Below are 21,799 nucleotides of genomic sequence, written 5' to 3' on the forward strand. Positions count from 1 at the left end.
AATCCCAACAAGATAAGATTGTCTTCACCGTGAGATCCAGAATGGACCACATAATCAACTCCCTCCATAGTCATGTGGGGACAGGCATCCCCCAGCTCCGACGGACTAGTCCACAATCTGGTATGACAGGACCATGCAACGAAGGACGCAGCTACTGCAGCTTTGATACCCAAAGCCAGCGCTTCAAAACTGTCTTTTAAGGACCACATCCACCTTATGGTCCTGTGCGTACTTCAGCATCACTCCTCCCTCGCTAGGAAGGGAGGTTCGCTTGGTCACTTGTACTACTGTGGAATCCACTTTCAGCTGCGAAAGAGCTGTTGGAAGTCTGGAGTCACAGGACAGAGTTTAGACATAGCTTTGGCCACAATTAGAAAGCCTTCATGTGACTCCCATTGGTCAGTGACTAAGGAAGCAATGGCTGGATAAGCAGGAATAAAAAAAAGAGTAGTTTGTGCATTAGTGCTGCTCATAACAGAACACTGAAAAGTGGAGGGCTGCTGGGGATTGAGCTTCAATGCAGAGGGGGTGTCAAAAATAGCAAGTGAAACAGAAGCCGATTTGAAAAGATAATGAACTAAGGGATCATCACCGTGATCCACAGCCACCCCCTGCCTCCTAACCCCAAAAAGGACCTAAAACCATCCACAAATGCAGTGGAGCTTTGTGATGACAAAGGCATGGAAAGAGACTTCTAAGTCCTCCCAATTCTGCTGGAAAGGGTCAGGGAGACTAGAAGCCAGAGTGGTTTGAGGTGGATGCCTGCCTGGGACATGAATCCCCCTGAGGTGGAGCCAGCACGCTCACAGGTGCTTCCTGGGCTGTTGTTGGCTTTCCTCAAAAGACTGCAAAATCAGAAAAGCTTTGCACCGCAGGCCCCCAAAGACCCCTGCAAGAGCCCCCAACTGTGGAATTGGGCCCTTGAATACACTTTGAGTTCACTTGCAAAAGGAAAAACTGAATAAGGAGCTGTTCTCCACTGCAGAAGGGGAGGAGTACAGAGTTTTTGAACAACACCCTTCTGCAGATTCATAACATGGCTATGTTACAGAATCCTATGTCTTTGCTACAAAATTATATTTTTATATTAACTTGCCTTATGTAAAGCTTATGTAATCAACCATTTGCTAAATTTTTTTTTTAAAGTAGACTTGGTGGTTTATCAGAAATATGTGACCATCTTTGGGGAAAAGTGTGGCACAGTGGTTAAAGCTATAGCCTCAGCACCCTGAGGTTGTGGGTTCAAACCCACACTGCTCCTTGTGATCCCGAGCAAGTCACTTAATCCCCCTCATTGTCCCAGTACAATATTGTGAACCCGCTGGGACAGACAGGGAAAAATACTTCAGTAACTGAATAAATTCAGTAAACTGTTTTGAGTTCCCTTGGGAGGACGGTATAGAAAATTGAATGAATAAATGCATAAATAAAATATAAACAATAGGTGATTTTAATTCATGGGTCCAAAATAATCTTAAAACAAACAAACAATAAAAACAAAAAATATACGATATATATACACACATATACACACACACACACACACATACACACACACAGTGGTACCTCGGTTTACGAGTGCACCGGTTTGCGAGTGTTTTGGAAGACAAGCAAAACATTTGCAAAATCAGCGCCTCGGAAACCGAGCTTGCCTTGATTTGCGAGCTGTGCCCCCCGCGATCTGGCACCCTCCCCCTCCCACGATCCGGCATACCCCTGCTTGCGTCGCACCCCCCCCCCCCCGATCTGAAATCCCCCAGCACCCACCCGACCACGCTGCTTACCCCCATCTGGCCACCGGCACCAACGCACAGGACATGCTGGTGCCGGTGTCCGAAGATCTACGTCCTCTTCTTTGCTAGGCCTTGAGCGTCTGCGCATGCCCAAGGCCTTCGAGTTCACACTCTCTCCGAAATTCTCGGAGATCTCCGAGAATCTCGAAGAGAGCATGAACTGTATATGTTTTAACATCCGTTAACTGTTTTCTGATATAAAAAGATGGGGCTTGGACTGTTGTATTATAAATATTTTCTCTAACATATTTCATTAAAACCTTATTGTTCCTGGTGACTTTAGTCATCTTTTCCCAGAGATGGTAACATATCATCAACTTCTCCATGATCAATTTATATTCTGGATTGGATTTAATACATTTGATATATCACTATATTTATTAGTGCTAAGCAGCAGTGTACAATACTAGAAAATTCTGTTTTACAAAAAATCATTTATCACAGATTTACTTAAAATGAACTAAACAATTAAATTAACAATAAAATTCCACCAAATACTACTAGCAGCAAAAATGTCCTCAATGAAACAAGACCACAGTCCACAGACTTACTGCACAAACTGATGAAATAACAATGTCTTAACCGATTTCTGAAAAATGGAATAGGAAGATATATCTTTGAAAATTATCTAACCAAAAAATTCCAAAGTGTTGGACCCAAAAATCAACAAGCTTAGGTGTGCATGCACAACCTTAGGTGACATATACAGAATTTGGGGGGTAAGTATGTAATAAAACTAGTGAAAAACTTGCTCCAAATCTTGATCTTTAAAATTCAAATTCAAACTTTTCTCAAGCCCCAGCCAATCAGGTTTGAGGACCCACTAAAGACAAACTGCAGATCTCCCAGCACAAGGCCACAATATGATGGCTGAAACATCAGTTCTACCTACTCAGACACAGCAAAACCTGGATAATTGCAACAAGAGAACATATGATCTTTTAGATGTTCTTTATAAAAAGGATTCTACCTGCTTTTTCTTAACATGCCTAGCAAGCAGTTCTCTGGCTTGTGCCATACTTTCTTTGCAACAAGCTAAGCTCTGCCCTTGTGCATTGCAGGCTCTAAGTATTTGGGAATCTTTCTACCTTTTGTCCTATTTCACTGCATCCTCTGAAAGAGAAAGATCCTGGCAAGACAAGGCTTTAAAATCAGAGACCCGCAAGGTTAGAGCAATAGCAACCAAGACTTCAGAGGAAAATCCTTTAAGGAAGCAGACCTTCTCCTAAGCTTTCTGACTCCATGAAAGGAAGGCACCTATGAGACTCTGTTAAGGACCAAGGTCTGCTAGAGCAAAACATCTTACCCTTCACCAGCAGCCCTCTGGAAGTCTGAGGCCGCTCTCTCCCAGGTCTTTAGCCAGCTTTTCAAGATTCTTCCCAAAGAGAAAGTGGATGAAGGAAGGGTCTCTTTCCTCAGCTATCTTATAAGGCTCCCATGACAAAGTCTAAAAGCTGGGGAAACTTTCTTGGAGAAAACAAACAAACCAGGAAGCCTTCCTTCTCCTCCTCCCATATGAGGTCTCAGGCTCCAAGATAAAATTCCTCTACCAAGGGTGAGTCCACCTGGCCGTCCACCAAAAGGACAGAAGCCCTCCTCGCAGGTATCCATGCACCTTCTGTGTTTGTTTCTCAATAGTGTGGCCCCTGACTATGTGGAACATAATTGTACTAATCACCTTTATTTTACTTCAAACTCTAATTGCAACACAAGCTGATGTGGTTAAGTGAACACTCAGACCCGCAGCTGAGGTCCGGTGAAACAAGGTGGTGGGATAGTGATACAGGACCATGATCAATACTGTATGGAAGCTTTAAGGCAATTATTAGATGTAAGCTTCTATAGGGAAGTCGATGTGGATCCCACTAAGGATATCAAGAAAGCAATTGATATCATATTAAATTCAGCACGTCAAGCTGAGGTTATCACAGATGGTAAAATTATGGTCATACCTGTTAATTTTCTTTCCTTTAGAAGCAGCAGATGAATCCAGACTAGTGGGTATAGCTCACATCGACCAGCAGGTGGAGATAGAGAACTGATTAACAGTTGGCCTTAAAGCCTGGTGTTCTTTCTGTTGATTCAGTTATGCACTTTGCCCAAGCATCCCGAAGGAGAATGAGCAGCCACAAACTCCATTCCAGTAACAAACGTGCCCTTCTCATTTGAATCCCATTGATATTTTCTCGTTTTCCGTATCTTGCGTTTTTTTTTTTTTTTTTTTTTTTCAGTCATGAAATCATACACTTACCAACCATAGCCCCGGCTAACCTAATGACCTAAATACCCTACACACAGTCCGTGCCCAAGGGGAGGGGCTCTGGATTCATCTGCTGCTTCTAAAGGAAAGAAAATTAACAGGTATGACCATAATTTTACCTTCCATAGCAAAGCAGCAGATGAATCCAGACTAGTGGGATGTAGCAAAGCAAACTCAAACTGGGTGGGACGCCAATGCCGCCTCTGCCAGCACTGCCGCGCCAAAACTCGCCTCTGAACGGGCTGCTACATCTAACCGATAATGCTTTGAAAAAGTATTCCCTGACGACCAAGTGGCCGCCCGGCAAATCTCCTCTAATGACATCCCCCCGGACTCCGCCCAAGATGTAGCTAAAGCCCGAGTGGAATGAGCCTGCAGGTGCTCCGGAACCTTCTTCCCTGATAACACATAAGCCGAAGCAATAGCTTCCTTGACCCAACGCGCAATGGACGCTTTAGACGCCGCCATCCCTTTGTTTTTACCCGCGAACGCGACAAAGAGATGGTCCGACCGGCGAAAAGCATTCGTCACCTCCAAATAATGGAGAAGCATACGGCGGACATCCAGAAGCCGTACCGACAAAAAACGCTTCCCCCAATCCTCCTTCCTGAAGGATGGCAGAAACAGACTCTGGTTCACATGAAAGGACGAAACAACCTTAGGCAGGAAGGACGGCACCGTACGCACCGTCACCCCAGTCTCCGAGAAACGCAAAAAGGGTTCCCTGCACGAAAGCGCTTGCAACTCCGAGACTCTCCTTGCTGAAGCCATGGCCACCAAAAAAACTGTTTTCAGTGTGACATCTTTCAACGTGGCCGCTGATAGGGGCTCAAAAGGTGCCCCCTGCAACTTCCCAAGGACGAGTTTCAGATCCCACGCTGGACAAATACGCTTTACCGGCGGGCGGATATGGTTCACCCCCTTGAGGAAACGGACCACGTCCGGCTGCGACGCGAGAGCCGAGCGATCCACCCGGCCCCTGTAACAGGCAATGGCCGCCACCTGAACCTTTAAAGAGTTGTAGGCTAACCCTTTCTCCACGCCTTCCTGCAGGAAAGCAAGAATAGCCGGCAGAGAAGCCTTAAAGGGCGCCACTCCCTGGTGACCGCACCATGCCTCAAAAATCTTCCAGACTCTCGCATAGGAGGCTGACGTTGAAAGTTTCTTGGCTTTAAGCAGAGTGGCGATCACCCTCTCTGAATAGCCCTTCTTTTTTAGCCTCGACCGCTCAATAGCCAGGCCGTAAGACCAAAGCGGGCCGGATCTTCTATCCATATGGGCCCCTGAGACAGTAAGTCCGGCGTTACCTGGAACGTCACCCGCTCGCCTACCGCAAGCTGAATCAGATCTGCGTACCACGGCCGACGTGGCCAATCCGGAGCCACCAGGATGACTCTGCCGCGAAAGCGAGAGATGCGCTGTAACACTCGCCCTATCATGGGCCACGGCGGGAATACATACAGAAGGGAATTCGGAGGCCATGGGAGAGCTAACGCGTCTACCCCTTCCGAACCCTCTGTCTTGCGTCTGCTGAAGAACCGAGGCACCTTCGCATTGCGGGACGAGGCCATCAGATCCATCTCCGGCAAGCCCCACCGACGGACTAGCTGGCTGAACGCTCGAGGAGACAACTCCCACTCTCCCGGATCCAGAAGATTTCTGCTGAGAAAGTCCGCTTGCACGTTTTCGTGACCTGCAATGAAAGCCGCCGACAGAAGCGGCACATGCCTCTCCGCCCATCGAAACAACTTTCTTGCCTCTTCTGCTAACTGCGGACTCCGGGTGCCCCCTTGGCGATTGACATAGGCGACCGCCGTGACATTGTCCGAAAAGACTCTGGTCGGCTTGTCCTGAAGTAGTGACTGAAAAGCTAGCAGCGCCAGCCTGACCGCCTTTAACTCCAACAAATTGATGGGCCACTGGGCCTCCTGGACGGACCACCTCCCCTGCACTGACGCCTGCAGGCATTGGGCCCCCCAACCCTGCAGACTGGCATCCGTGGTGACCACCATCCAGTCCGGCGTGGCCAACGGCATGCCCTTCCACAGATGCAACTCGTGGAGCCACCACTGCATGCTGTGAGCTGCTCGACGACTCCATGGGAGACGCACATTGTAGTTCAGAGAAGCTGGAGACCAGCGGGAGAGCAGAGACTGTTGCAAGGGCCTCATGTGGTGCCGCGCCCAGGGGACTACCTCCAGAGTCGCCACCATGGAACCCAGCACCTGTACATAATCCCACGCTCGCGGTCTGGCCGTCCCGAGAAGAAGGCGAATTTGAGCCTGTAATTTCTCCCCCCGGTCTCGGGGTAGAAACACCTTCCCCAGAGCCGTGTCGAACTGCACCCCCAGATGCACCAACGACTGCGAAGGGGACAGAAAACTTTTGGGAAAGTTGACAATCCACCCCAACGACTGTAGGAGAGAAATCACTCGCTGAGTAACCGCCGCACTCTCCTGTCTGGACGAGGCGCGGATTAACCAGTCGTCTAGGTAAGGGTGTACCCGAATCCCTTCCCTGCGGAGGAAGGCGGCTACCACCACCATGACCTTGGAAAAGGTGCGGGGTGCCGTTGCCAATCCAAAGGGCATTGCCCGAAACTGATAATGCTGGCCCAGAATCGCAAACCGCAGATACCGCTGATGCGGAGGCCAGATTGGAATGTGGAGGTATGCCTCCTTGAGGTCGAGGGACGTGAGGAACTCTCCCGGTCGCACAGCCGCAATAACCGAGCGCACTGTCTCCATCCGGAAATGGCGAATACTGAGAAATCTGTTGACTCTTTTGAGATCCAGCACCGGCCTGAAGGACCCCCCCTTCTTTGGCACAATGAAGTAAAGGGAATATATACCGGTGCCCACCTCTTCCGGGGGCACCGGCACCACTGCCCCTAGCTCGAGCAGCCCCTGCAGAGTCAACCGGACCGCGGCTCCCTTGGCCGCCCCATTGCACGGGGACACCAAGAAAGAATATACGACGGGCGAGGCGAACTCTAACTTGTACCCTTCTTGGACAATGTCCAACACCCACTGATCTGACGTGATCGTGGCCCACTCCACCCGGAACTCCGAAAGCCGGCCCCCTAAGGGAAAGGCGGAGGGAGCCACGCCCCCGTCATTGTGGAGTGCGAGAGGCTGGGGTACGTGTGGACTGCCCCGACGAGGGTCTCGTCGTACGAAAGGACCCCCTCTGCTGAAACCGTGGTTTCGAAGCAGAGGACGCAGCAGCAGCCGATCTGAAGAAAGGCTTACCAGACCTGGATCTCCGCACATCCCTGAAGCGCGGTCTCGCTGCTGAGGGTCTAACCGGGGGCCTAGCCCTATCCTCCGGTAAACGCTGAGTTTTGGTATCCCCAAAATCTTTCACCAGTTTATCCAACTCATCTCCAAACAAGAAACCTCCTTTAAACGGGAGCCGTACCAGCCGAAGCTTGGAAGCAGCATCGGCCGCCCAATGCCGTAGCCATAGGGATCTGCGCGATACCACTGAAAGAGACATCTGCTTCGCCGACGCCCTAACAATATCATATAAGGAGTCTGCCAAATAAGCCAAGCCGGACTCCAAATCTGCCAGCTCCGCATGGACAGGACCACCAGACTCCGTTAAATTATCTGACACCACTTGCGACCACTGCAGACAAGCTCGTGCCGCATAAGAACTGCATATGGCGGCCTGTAAAGTCAGTGCCGCGACCTCAAAGGACATCTTTAAGGAAGATTCAATCTTCCTATCCTGCGCATCCTTCAACGTCACTCCCCCCTCCACCGGTAAGGTAGTCCGTTTGGTTACCGCGGCCACCAAAGCATCCACCCGGGGCAATCTAAACTTATCCAGTTCAGCCGGGTCAACCGGATACAAAAGCCGCATGGCCTTTGCCACCCTTAAACTGGCTTCCGGCGTATCCCATTGCGCCGAGATCAGCTCCTGCATGGCTTCATGCACCGGAAAAGACTTCGGAGGTCTCCGTGTGCCCGCCATCAGGGGATTACCTGCTACGACCGTATCAGCCTGAGAAATATTCAGCCCCTGTAAAGCCTTTGATATCAAGGAAGACAATTCTTCCCTATGAAATAACCTAAGCGCGGCCGGGTCATCCCCTTCTTGACCCGGGGGATCCCCTGCATCCCAATCCAGGACCTCCCCCTCCTCCAACGAGTCTGGAAGAGACAAAGGGGATCTAGGCAGAGTATCCTCTGCCTCCACGGCCACGAGCCTGCGCTTCTTTGCGCTCAGCGCCCTTGCTGGCGACCCCACCGTGCCCTCAGCAGGTTTGCCTGTCTCCTCAGGCACCACCGCCGACGTTGAGGGCACCGGAAGGGATACCGTGATCACTGGCACCGGCGGGGCGGACTGCGCCCCCTGTAACAAAAATGCCCTGTGCATCAACATTACAAATTCCGGCGAAAAAGAACCCCACTGAAGGGCCGCCGAAACGCCCTGCTCCGGGCCGGGGAGCGGGGCCGCGACTTCCGCCATTGCTCCCGCCTCCCCCACCGCCGCTGAACTTCCCCCTGCTCCGGAAGAGCCTCGCCGCTCTGACTCACCTTTGCGAGCCGGGGAAGTGTCCCGTGCCTCTGCGACCCGGGAAATCGCTATTTCACACGCCTGCAACAAAGCCCCTTCAGCCAGAGCCAGCTCACACTCGGCCGAGCAAAGGCCCGACGGTGTCCTGCGCGCTCCACAGCGCGAACACCTCTGACCGGCCTCTGTTGCCATGCCGCGTTTTCAGCGCGGCTGTTTTTTTTTTTTTTTTTACACGCGGCAAACGCCGCCGACTCCCGACTCCGCCCCCAACCACCCCTACAGTCGGGAACGCACTACTCAAGCCCCGAGGCAGGGAAAACACTCACCACTTTGGTCCCGCGCTCTCAGACGCCAGGATACAGCTGGTAAGTGTACTGAAGGCAAAATACAACGTCTGTAAAGCCCAGCACTAGACAGGAAGTCGACTGCTTTTTTTTTTTTTTTTTACTGGAATGGAGACAGCAGACCCCTGCAGGACCAAGAACCCCTCAATCACACGGAGGGGAGGGTGGAGCAGGGACCTGGGAGGGCCCAGGTGTAACTCCTAAAGCCGGCACCAATCAGCCAGGCACCCCTGTCCTACTGAAGAGACTGAGTCTCAACAGAGGCAGTCCAACCGAACACCAAAATCTCCGGTAGCAGCTAGAATCCAAGAGCTAGTGGGCTAGCTCAGTCCCTGCTGGGAGATAGAGCAAAACTGAATCAACAGAAAGAACACCAGGCTTTAAGGCCAACTGTTAATCAGTTCTCTATCTCCACCTGCTGGTCGATGTGAGCTATACCCACTAGTCTGGATTCATCTGCTGCTTTGCTATGGAAAAAAAGTTTAAATGTCTGAATGTGGAATTTCCGGAAATTCCATATATATACTTCATCCCCAAAATCCATAAGTCTTCTACGTGCCCCCCGGGCCGTCCGATTGTGGCTGGTATTGGTTCAGTGCTGGAACCTCTGTCAAGGTTTATAGATAGTTTTATCTATAAACATGTTGGTACTGTTCAGTCCTATGTACGGGACTCTTCTCACTTCCGGCAATGTTTGCAGAGATGTGAGGGTCAAGATTGTAAACTGTTAGTAACTGCAGATGTTTCCGCCCTGTATACCAACGTGCCACAATCGGCGGCCCTGGCAATTATCAAGCAGGTAGTTAGTAAATCCAATATTTCAATTCAAAAGAAGGAGCTAGTAGGAACTTTAGCTGAATTAGTGGTGTGTCAAAACTATTTCCAATTCACAAATAGGTTCTTCTTTCAGACCAAGGGGGTGGCCATGGGGGCCCCGTCCGTCGCCTGCCTCTACATGTCTGAATATGAAGACAAACATGTTTATACTTCTAGATGGTTTAGTAAAGTTGGTCTATGGAGAAGGTATATAGACGATATCTTCTTTCTGTGGAATGGGGAGTGTGACGAATTGGAAGAATTCCTAAAGGAGTTGAATCAGGCAGATCCTAACATAACCCTTACTCATGAAGTAAGTAGTGATAGAGTATCCTTTTTGGATATCCAAGTAGTAAAATCTCAGATCAACTCTCAAGTGTGTTATGATACTACTTTGTATAGGAAACCGTCCGATTGGAACACTCTCCTACACTATCATAGTCATCATCCAAAACCCCTCAGGGATAGTATCCCGGTGGGACAATTTTTAAGGTTGCGGAGGATCTGCTCTGACGAGTGGGTCTTTCAGCAGCAGGCCACGCTTTTGTACACAAAGTTTATGGAGAGAGGTTACCCTCCCCCCCCCGGGTAGTCAAACGGGCATGGAAGAGAGCCCGTAACTGTCAGCGGGAGTGGCTATTTCATCCCCAACAAAGGGAGAATAGTGGGGCCGTGGTATGTGTATTGCCTTATTCCAATCGAAGTCAACAAATTAGAAAAATCATTCTGAAACACTGGCCAGTGCTGCAGGTACATGAGAGCTTGAATGACATCCCTTTTATTTGCCCACACTAGGGGCCGGAACTTAGGTCAGATTTTGAAACATCGTGACCCTGTCCAACAGAACAGAGAGGGTCCTCACGTACGTTGTCATCAGTACGTTGCCCTCATGTCCTCAACACTGACCGAGTGATAATTCCCCAAACAGGGGGCAAGAAATTCTATCTAAGAACAGGCACTAATTGTTTGTCATCTGCAGTAATATATTGTATTATTTGCCCTTGTAGACTATATTATATAGGACATACTCGGCGTGCTATTAAAATTCGCATTGCCGAACATTTGAGCAATATAAGATGCAAACGTGTTACTGCCCCCCTAGTTAGTCACTGGATTGAACAACAGCATTCCATTGAGGAATTACAATATACTGTTCTTATGTGTGCTTATAAAAAATCTGGAAATATTACTCAACATCTTCTCTATTTAGAGCAGAAGTTTATATTCCAATGGCATACCTTGGCCCCCGCAGGATTAAACAATGATATTAAATGGTTTCAACTATAATCTTTCACTCATGATGTAAGGAGTGATGATGTAGCAGGTAGCAAAAGGGGAGTGTATTTAAAGCGTGGCCTGCTGGGAAGTTCCTCTTGTCAGCAGTGCGTGTGTGTGCAGTATGGAGTGTTTGTGCCGGTAAGTTGCAGAGAGAGTGTTTATATTGAGTATTTCAAAATGTAGTGTTTATTAAGTTAGCAAGCTGTGTGGTGTAGTGCTGATTTGAGTCATCTTGTAATTGTAGTACCCCTCCTGAAGAAGCCAGCGGGTGAAACCTAGGTTGGGGGGTTGGTATTGTGAATAAACGGAGGAGCCCGGAGCAGTTATGTGTATCATCCACACCATTCAAAGTTAAGTTGCTGTTAAATTTATTATTTTATTTTCTTCAAATTTATGTGTTGTTATTTAGTCTTTGTTTGGTGGAGGAGACTGTGAACAACAATGATGGTCTCCTTAACAGCTGCTCCGTGAACTTGTTTCACCGGACCTCAGCTGCGGGTCTGAGTGTTCACTTAACCACATCAGCTTGTGTTGCAATTAGAGTTTGAAGTAAAACAAAGGTGATTAGTACAATAGTGATTTATAAGCATCACCTTGGATAAATATATTCCCTTGCTGTTTCTTGATTATATGGAACATAAACCATGACCCACTGAACCTTTGAGGGGGACCCAATCACTGGCCAAAATCTGCTTAACATAATTCACCCCTACCTGCAGTCAATCTGGCCCCAAGGTCTTTGTGGAGGTATCCTTTTGTTCCTAGACCCCAAGGTACAGAAAGATATGGTCCTGTCAAACCCCTCCCCCCCACTGGGATCAGAAGGCAGCCATACATGTTCACAGTTCCCTCCAAAATGGGAGTACATGTAGCACGAGGCTGGTGCTAAACTGGAATCAGGAGCCTCCTAAGTTCAACTCTCTAAGCTTCTCTGTGGCTGTTTTGAGCTGAATCAGTAGTCCATTGCTCTCCAGGGAGCTGGTAGCAGTACTAAATCGCTGATTCCTGCATTCACCGTAGTGCTTGCAGCTAGTACATGGGAGACTTCCTTGCTGTCCCGGCCTACTGCTGGATCACCAGGACTTACGACAGGCCTGGTGGAGGCCTGCAAGGCATTGGGAGAGAGGGGGGACATGGGACAGAACCTGGCAGGGAGGGAGGGGGACTGGGTGCAGAGACTGGCAGGGCAGGGGAGTGAGTGAATGAGGGGGCTGGATGCAGAACCTGGCAGAGCAGGGATGGGGGGGCGGAACAGGGTGCAGAGCCTAGCAAGGCACTGCACTTGAATATTAACACCCCCCTCTCCCAGTTTATATTCGAGTCAACCTTTTTTTCTCCTTTTTTTAGGGGAAAAAAGGTTACCTTGGTTTATATTTGAGTATATATGATAATCTGTTTTGTAAAATGGAGACTTTAGATATAATTATGCAATATACATGCTTAAATGCTAGGTTATTAAAGTCTAAAACACAAATAGGGCTTCTAAAATGACCACTTTAATTACTGAAACCTGGGTTTGGGGGGATGAAGGAAGGGGATCTACTGCCCCACCCCCTGATATTTTAAGGACAGTTACATCTCTGAATGTTATGTTATACACCAGTGGTCTCAAATTCAAACCCTTTGCAGGGCCACATTTTGGATTTGTAGGTACTTAGAGGGCTGCAGAAAAAATAGTTAATGTCTTATTAAAGAAATGACAATTTTGCATGAGGTAAAACTTTTTATAGTTTATAAATCTCCTCCCCTCCCGAAGACCTGCATGTTCCCCCCCTTCTTTGCAGCATCCTCAAGCTTCCCCCCTGGCCTCCCGGTCTTAGTTTCAGATAATTACCGCATCCTGCAGAGAGGATCGCCGGTGCTGTAGCGTTCCTTGCAGGCTGCCATCGGCCTCCGCAGCACGTTCCCTCTGCCGCGGTCCCACCCCTCCTCTGACGTCAGGGGCAGGATCACAGCAGAGGGAATGTGCTGCTGAGGACGACAGCAGCCTGCAAGGATCACTACAGCACCGGCAATCCTCTCTGCAGGCTGCAGTAATTATCTGAAGGTAAGAGCGGAAGGCTGGGGGAAGCCGGAGGATGCTGCAAAGAGCAGGCAGCACTAGTACAGACCACGGGCTGCAAAATAGTACCTGGTGGGCCGCATGTGGCCTCCGGGCCACAAGTTTGAGACCACTGTTATACACAGTATGTTATGGGTGTACATGCCAAGATACTTTACACAACACACATTGAAGTATCTCTTTAGTAATACTTTATAAAGCAGTAAAGTTCTAGTGTGCACAGTAAAGCAGAAAGTAATGTGAAGAATTCCAAAATTGCTTATTCAGTTTATTCATGGGGGTTTTCTTTTTTTTGTTTTTCCCCACTTTATCTGGAATCGATCTTGTATTCAGTTCTTCTGCTTAATTGATATTTTAGAAATTTTGTTTCAGAAAACACTTCTTGTTAAAACACTTCCGAGTAGAGAACTTACGATATTGTCTGGGCTACGGCTCCCGCTACACCACCACACAGCAAGTTCACATGAGTTTTCAAAACTAAGACATCTGGGTTGTCCATGGATGGTTTTCCAAGTAGGGTAGGTGCGTGGCTAAGACCAACACTCTTCAGTGTTCCAAAGGTAAAAAATGAAACACCTTCCAAAGAAAGAAACACATATTTTATGTAGGTTTTATTATATTACATGGCTAAGTTCCATTTGATACTGATACACTAAAATACAAATTCTGAGTTCTTGGTTAATAAAGACTAGGTATTATTAAAGCTTGCTTTACATTGCAGCCAAATACAAACCTCTAGGAACAAACCACAGATGTCACTTTGCACAGTTAGACTGATGTGAAATAATTTCATCCCACACATCAATTACTTAAAAATTTGTATTAAAAATGCATCCAGATTTACCGCTGGCATTTTCAGCAGTCATGCAATTTATCTCTATAAAATATCGCAAACTGTGGGCTGTGAGACGCGAGGGAGGAGGAAAGGCGCCAGCACCAGCTGATTGCCTACCCGACATGCCTCTCAAAGCGAGGCACATCCTGCCAAAGCCCCTCTTCGAGGGCTGCAATCCAGTCAGATTTTCAGGATTTCCTCCAATAAATATGCATGAGATCTATTAGCATACTATGAAAGCAGTGCATGCAAACAGATCTCATGCATATTCATTGGGGAAATCCTGCAAACCCGACTGGATTGCGACCCTTGAGGAGGGACTTTGCACCCCTGCTATAGGCAGTCAGCTGCCACCAGCTCCTGTCCTTCACCATAGTGTCTCTCCTCCTCTCCGCGCCTCTTCTTTTTCTGCACCCCTCACTGTGGCTCAAGGCCCCCTCTGAAGGGCTTCTGCACATGTGTAGATGTCGACGGGATGATGTTACACATGCGCATGATGTCATCATGTTGACATCTGCACACTTCTGGGTGTCCTTGAGCCACAGTCGCCAGTTTAGTGTGCCGTGGCTCACAAAGTTTGCAAGACACTGCTAAAAAGAATAAGATAATTTGATCTGGATGCATGTATCACAAAGAATATGTTGCTATTTAGTGAATGTGCATACTATAAAATGTTCACGTGAACTAGTGTTTATTTTCTATAGATGAAGACTTTTTTTGGACTTACTAATTCATAAGTAGTATATTTTTGGGGATTGTCCGAGACCAGATAAATTTTTCCCCCACTTAGTGCAAAAACAAGACATTTACAAAAAGTTATGACACCCTAGACAAGTTAGCCCTGTGCACAGAAGAGTGTTGGATTTCTGCAACTCCCGTATGGAATCCGGAAGAGGCGTAACAGAAATCCTCCTTTGCTTTCCTCCTCCCACTTCCAGCACTATTCTGTGAAATGTTCAAGAAGTAGTGGGTGGTGGGAGGGAGGGAAATCCCCTCCAAGATCCCCCTCCCTCCAAGATCAGCAGCAGCTCTTTTAGAAATGGACTTGAAATGGCTTTTCCAGCCTGTGTCTTGAAGAAAAGAAAGTTCAATAAATAAGTTCATCAGTTCCACTGGCAGGAACCAGGAGTCTCCCTTCCCAAAGCATATAGTCAAGCAAAGAGGTGAAGCAAAAAGGCCATTGTTACCATCTTTCTCATACCACCCCTCCCCACAGCCTTCACCAGTCCCTCACACTACCACTATCTCCCCACCATAGCCTTCACAAGACTTTAAACTAAGACCAGCCCAAACCTCCTGTACTGCAGAGTTCATATTATAGACACCAAGATCACAGAAGTAGGAAGTAGAGAATGACACGGGGAAAAAATCTGTCCCCGTCACCGCCCCGTCCCCTTCACCACCCCATCACGGCCATTCCCTTCACCGCCATCCCCTTCACCGCCCTGTCACCATCACTGCCATCCCATTCACCGCCCTGTCACCGCAGCATCCATATAAGCCTCAGTACTGCGAAACACCATGAAGACAGAAGAGAGTCCTGCCACTACTACTACTGCAATGAGAATCTGTTTCAGTGCCTCTGCCCTGTAGTAAAAACAGAACATGTTCACCTATAGCTCGAATCAGGTCAATTGTGCACACTAAAAATGCCCACCTGAGCACATAATCATGCAGATGCTGCAGTACAATGAGCATCAGGAGGATCTGGAACGTGAGTGCAGGCAGGCAGCGATACAAAAACAGCAGACACCCGACCAATTGCAGTGTTCCGCCATCTCCCTCCCTCCACTTCACCTTAGATGTAGAGTATGCCGGCTTTCTTTTTCGCCCAACTGCATGCGCGGCTGCTTATTTGTTCAATATTCTCCTCTGACGCAACCGGAAGCAGGAAGTTGCAGGAGAGGAGAAGATTGATCAACTCGAGCAGCTGCGCATGCGCGGCTTTTTGAACGCGTGCGGCTGGGCGAAAAAGAAAGCCGTCTTACTCTACATCAGTGTTTTCAACCTTTTTACACCCATGGACCGGCAGAAATAAAAGAATTATTTTGTAGACCGGCAAACTACTAGGACTAAAATTTAAAAACCCCGTTTACACCCCATCTCCGCGAGCTCGGTCACCTCAGTAACTATAGAAAAATAGACAAATATAGTGCAAAATATAGACAGCCGATATAAATTCTCAAAACTGACATGATCCGCTCCACGGGCGGTGAATGGCCTTGTCCCCGTCCCCGCAGAGGCCACTATTTTTTCTTCCCCGTTTCGGCGGGTTACCCGCGGCTACTCGCGGCAAGCCGCGGGTAACAACCACCCTGTCATTCTCTAGTAGGAAGCCTGATGTTTTCTTCAGCAGCACGACTACAAATTGCATCCTGCACTTGGGATTTTTTTGTTGTTGACACCATGGTGACTAGACATCTGGGATTTGTTGAGCCCTGGGACAGTCTGACAGCCTAATGTACTCAAGTACCAAAGCAAAACTAGGGTAGCGCAAACAGCTGTCCTCTTCCTGAAATACACAAGGCAGTTTATTCCTCAGGTTTGCTTCAGCCTCACAAATGGACAAAGTGATCTTATTTCATCATATGTTCAGAATACTTAAAACAAAACTAGACTGTTGTAATATGTAGTGAATCAAGACTACATGATATAGGCTGCTGTGAAGCTTGGCCTATTCCTGACAGCATCAGAAAATCATTTCTAGCTCTAAAACAAGTACACATCTGAGCAGGTGACAATTTGAAACATGTTCTAATTGCACAGCTTAATAAAAGTAAAATTTTTTTAAAAAGAATAAAAGTGTTACTTTTTTTATTAGACTTAATATGTTATTTGATTGGCTCTTAGAGGATGATAATGTCTTAATCTGAAGAAGGAAGTATGAGCAAAATATAACATACTGCTAATTGTTCAGGAAATGGAATGGCTTTCCTGATTTATTATAAAACATACCTGCATAGGGAGCCATTCCTAGTATAGTAGGTACAAGTCCTCTATAAAATCCTTGAATGCCTCCTTCCTTTGATGACATAAAAACAGAAGATGTAACACTTCAGGTTAATATTCAAGGTACAATATTACAAAGTCACAATTTACTTTTGTATTTTCAGTAATGTTTTTAGGAACATCTGAAGTTTCAAAGGCAGTCAAGCCTCAAACAAATTCAGCTAAGTCATAGCTAATGATTTTCTGGGACAGTATACTTTCCAAGTCAAACTCAGGTTTTATAATGAAGAAAGGGAGAAGTCCATAAGGTAATATAATTTTCCATCATATGGTTAAAGCTTGGGCTGGCCTGTTGTCTCAGTGTACAGCAGATTTGGATCGGATGCCTCGGGGTAGCAGAGGCAGCTCTCACATTGCTACATACAGGTAGGTAGGGAGTCAATTATTGCACAGCGACACCTAGTGGTCAAACTTAGGGTGCATATTAGGGATGTGTATTTGTCAGTGTGCATGACAAAAGAAACCAACAAAAACTGCAGAACAAATGCAAAGCAAAACACCATAACAAAACTGCAGTAGAATGTACCTGGACCAGTTATTTTAAAAGCATGTATAACATGTATAAAATAAATGTATAAATATACCCTAAAACTGGTCCTAGTATTCATGTGGACTGGTCCACATGAATACTAGGACCAGTTTTTGGATATATTTATTACATTTATTTTATTTTATGTATGCTATACATGTTTTTATGATTTTTATTGAATAAATTCCTGCACCTTGTACATTCTACTGCAGTTTTGTTTTGGTTTTTTGTCAGTGTGCATTTCATTTGTTAGCATGCCTTCAAATTTAATGGACATTGATTCTATGTACCTACAAATTAATGTGGGTTAATGGTTTTAATAAAATACAAAACAAGCTGGAAACAATGCCCCAAAATTAAGGAAAACTTCCATTGACCTGAAACAAATAAAAACAAGTTTTCTATGTATATTCTTAGTGCATGTGTACTAGAAACTTCAAGTCGCTGTGGTCTGGGCTGTGACTGACTGACTGCTTTTAAAATAACTGGTCCAGGTTTAGAGGGAGAGTGGACGTGGTGGGGGGAGTGAAAAATTATGAGCAACAGTAAAAAGGCAGCTCATGACTTTGTAACTTAGAAGCAACCAAGTTTCAGATCGAGCATAAAATCTGAATAAATCAATAAGAAATCTGCTAAGCCAATAATAAAAATTAAAAAACAACTAGAAGCACGAATTTGAACAAGAAGTGAAAGGATGAAAACTCAACCCACTAAAATTTAACTACCTATTATTCATCAAATAAGATTCCTGCAGAATTATACCAAAACTAGCCATGGAAGCAAGAGAAAACTTTCAGAAATATAGCACCAGAGGGCATAGCAGCCAATTTTCATAAGACTAGCCTTACTGGGTCAGACCAAAGGTCCATCAAGGCCAGTAGCCTGTTCTTACAGTGGCCAATCCAGATCACTAGAATCTGGCCAAAACCCAAAGAGTAGCAACATTCCATGCTACCGAACTCAACAAAAATTGTCTTTTTCTAGACAAAATTGGAAGGAATTAGTTCAAATACTGAGGGTATTCAAGCAGAAAGGTACTTGTCAAAACCACATTTTGCAAATATATACCAACATTTTCTGGAAAGGCCAAACACTACAACCTGATTTCATGAATTTCTAGATAGTGGGTTCACAACCCCAAATAAGGGTCACATCAGTAGATGGAGGTCACAGAAGACAGAGCTGCTTAACCTCCCTCTGGATATCCACTGTCACAATATGCTCAGTTATGGCATTCAAGGGAGCCTGTCTTCTCTTCTTATGTAAACTTCTAGTTAAGACTGGAAATTCATGCAGAGTACTAAGAGTGCAAATGACACACAGGGCCCTATGCTGACTGTTGCCTTCATGTTTTGGTAAGTGGGTGGGGGGGAAGAGAACGAAGTAGATGAGTGAAGACGGAAGCTTTGACAGTTTGCTTTCATCATCCCCTGGAGTCATGTGAATTTTTTTTTAAAATGAGGTCGTACCACACTACTCTAGTACCTCATCAACACTACAAGAGAGCATTAATTTTCATACCAAAGTAATTATCTTAGGATACAATTACCTTTGTATAAATTGTTTGGAAGGCATGAATAATGCCTTTATATTTGTCCTCCCCTTTCACTTGGAATGCCAGGCGAGCTCGCACCACGTCTAGAGGATAGGTACAAATGACTGCCGTCATACCTAAAAACGTTACAAACATTGTTCTGTAAGCTTCAGCTTGTTAAAAGACAAAAGAGCAAGTTTCAAACATAACTGTACCTAAACAAAATTATGACTCTGCATATATATTTTAGCACTACGGTAATTTCTGGCCCTGTTTAACTGTTGGATTCAGAGTCTGGGCGATGCAGCCATCATAAATTTTTCTTCTACCTAAGGTGTTTTGTTTGGTTTTTTTTAACATGAAGTTGCAGACTGGAAAATACCGGACAATAACAGACTACTGAACAGTGAGTTAGAATAGGCAAAACCAGTGCAGTAACATTCCAATGTCAATTTAATAAGATGCTTTTAAAATGGGTCAACTGATGGGTCCTGGTTCAACCCATATCTAGTTGGCCTTAAGACAGTCTAGCTTCTTTTCATAGTATTCAGAAAGATGCTGACCAAGAGCAAGAGGCACATGATGCACCAACCACAGCCATCACTGTAGCAGAAGTACATTTAACACACACTTCATATTTTTATATGTTCAGTAAATATTTGGTTTTATTCTTGAAAAACTTTGGCTAGACGTTTCCTCCTATTCTTTTTGGACTTCAATTCAATTGAAACTGATCTCTTCTGAGCTATGGTACAACCTTTAATTCTCAACTATCTATTGTCCAAGGCAAGACAAATCATGGGCTGCATACGAAGGGGTTTCGTCAGTCGTAAGGCGGAAGTCATTATGCCATTGTATAGATCCATGGTGAGGCCCCACCTGGAATACTGTGTGCAATTCTGGAGGCCGCATTATCGCAAGGATGTGCTGAGACTGGAGTCGGTGCAAAGAATGGCCACCCGGATGGTCTCGGGACTCAAGGATCTACCATACGAAAAACGGCTTGACAAATTACAGCTATATTCGCTCGAGGAGCGCAGAGAGAGGGGGGACATGATCGAGACGTTCAAGTATCTTACGGGCCGCATCGAGGCGGAGGAAGATATCTTCTTTTTCAAGGGTCCCACGACAACAAGAGGGCATCCGTTGAAAATCAGGGGCGGGAAACTACGAGGTGACACCAGGAAATTCTTTTTCACTGAAAGAGTGGTTGATCGCTGGAATAGTCTTCCACTACAGGTGATTGAGGCCAGCAGCGTGCCTGATTTTAAGGCCAAATGGGATCGGCACATGGGATCTATTCACAGGGCAAAGGTAGGGGAGGGACATTAAGGTGGGAAGACTAGATGGGCCGTGGGCCCTTATCTGCCGTCTATTTCTATGTTTCTATGTTTCTATGTTTCTATCTACGTAACATGTAAATTTTGGTAGATGGACTATGCATTCTGTAGAGTGGGAAACCCAATAAACTTAAGTAGCCTTTTAAATTTATTTTTACATAGATAAAACTATACACAGCGGGGAGAGGAAGGTAAATTCTGAGTTTGTTGGCTTATATAACTCCAGCTAACTTTTGAAAATTACTATCAATTTTTTTTTTTTTTTTTTGGGGGGGGCGAGATTCACTAGTCTGACAAGATTGATTGGAATTACCAATCTGTGGCTAAAGGGCATAGTTATGATGTTATTTTAGCACAAGTCCTATTTTATGCAATGAGACCCAGTTACATAATCAATGTGGGCTAACCCCACTTCTACTCTCCCCCCCCCCCCTTTAATATCTTAGGACTTTAAAATGTGCTTTAGAAAAGTATTCCATAATCGAAGAGAATATCCAGTGCAAAAATACACTGGATATTCTCTTATGTGCTTTTGGGGGGGGGGGGGAGGAGGGGTGTGTGGGGTTTTGAACTAATTGTAAACCTTGTGTGAAGTTCTGGTTGGTTGTCCTTATGGTTGTATTTATCTGTTGTGCTTCACTTTAAATAAACAATTACAAAAAAGAAAAGAAAAGTATTCCAACATGTGAGATTCTGAAAAGTTTTTTGGGTTTTTTTTTTAAGGGGAAGAGGTTAAAGTATGTGGTTGTGCAAAACAATCCTTTTCTTTAGCAAACAAAACCTCTGAGATCTAGACTATAACACTTTCCACAAGTGTTACAGAAGAAAAAACATAAACAGTATAAAAAATTAATAAATAATCAGTGCTAATATAAATAGGAAAGAAAATTTTGAGAAAAAAAAATCATTGTCTTGGCATACCGATTTTAGTTTTGATCATATTGATCTTTATGCCATAGAAGATTCTAGGTATGTCACTACATCAGAGAGTAGCTCATTTTCAAAACTAGATAGCAGACTTACTTATAATTGTCTTATCTTCTCATTAAAGATGATGTAATTGCCTTCTATTAAAAGAAATTGAAAAAAAATTTTGAAGACAACAAATTGAGGAAAAAATTTGCAGCTAAGAAAAATAAACACCCTCTTTTACTAAACCGCAATAGCAGTTATTAGCGCAGGGAACCGCGCTGCTCCCGATGCTCATAGGAACTCTATGAATGTTGGAAGCAGCGTGAAGCATTCAGCGTGGCTCCCTGCGCTAATAACTGCTATCGCAGTTTAGTAAAGGGGAGGGGGAGGGGTAAGAGATCACAAATTTAGTCTTGGCTGCAGTTTTTTCCTCATGTCCTGTCAGACCACTCCAGATGCATGGGTTTTTTTGCTTCTTTACTTGAAGATGGAGACAGAGCAACTAGTTCACCGACACCAGGAACTTTTGAACACTTGGTTAGCCGAGAGAAATATACAGCAGG

The 21,799-nt window shown here is 45.8% G+C and overlaps 1 protein-coding gene across 2 annotated transcripts in view; it reads right to left on the reverse strand.

Moving 5' to 3' along the window:
* Positions 1-21,799, reverse strand: part of SLC25A16 (solute carrier family 25 member 16) — an 84,849-nt gene that overhangs the window by 11,408 nt on the left and 51,642 nt on the right. For both annotated transcript variants that reach the window (XM_033940550.1, XM_033940551.1), the window contains 3 exons: positions 19,000-19,121; positions 16,868-16,934; positions 13,491-13,653 (listed from right to left, as the gene is read on the reverse strand). In XM_033940550.1, the coding sequence (XP_033796441.1) occupies positions 13,491-13,653; positions 16,868-16,934; positions 19,000-19,121 (352 nt within the window). The remainder of the gene's footprint in view (positions 1-13,490; positions 13,654-16,867; positions 16,935-18,999; positions 19,122-21,799) is intronic.

Source organism: Geotrypetes seraphini, chromosome 4, assembly GCF_902459505.1.
Source record: "Geotrypetes seraphini chromosome 4, aGeoSer1.1, whole genome shotgun sequence".
Classification (NCBI taxonomy): Eukaryota; Metazoa; Chordata; class Amphibia; order Gymnophiona; family Dermophiidae; genus Geotrypetes; species Geotrypetes seraphini.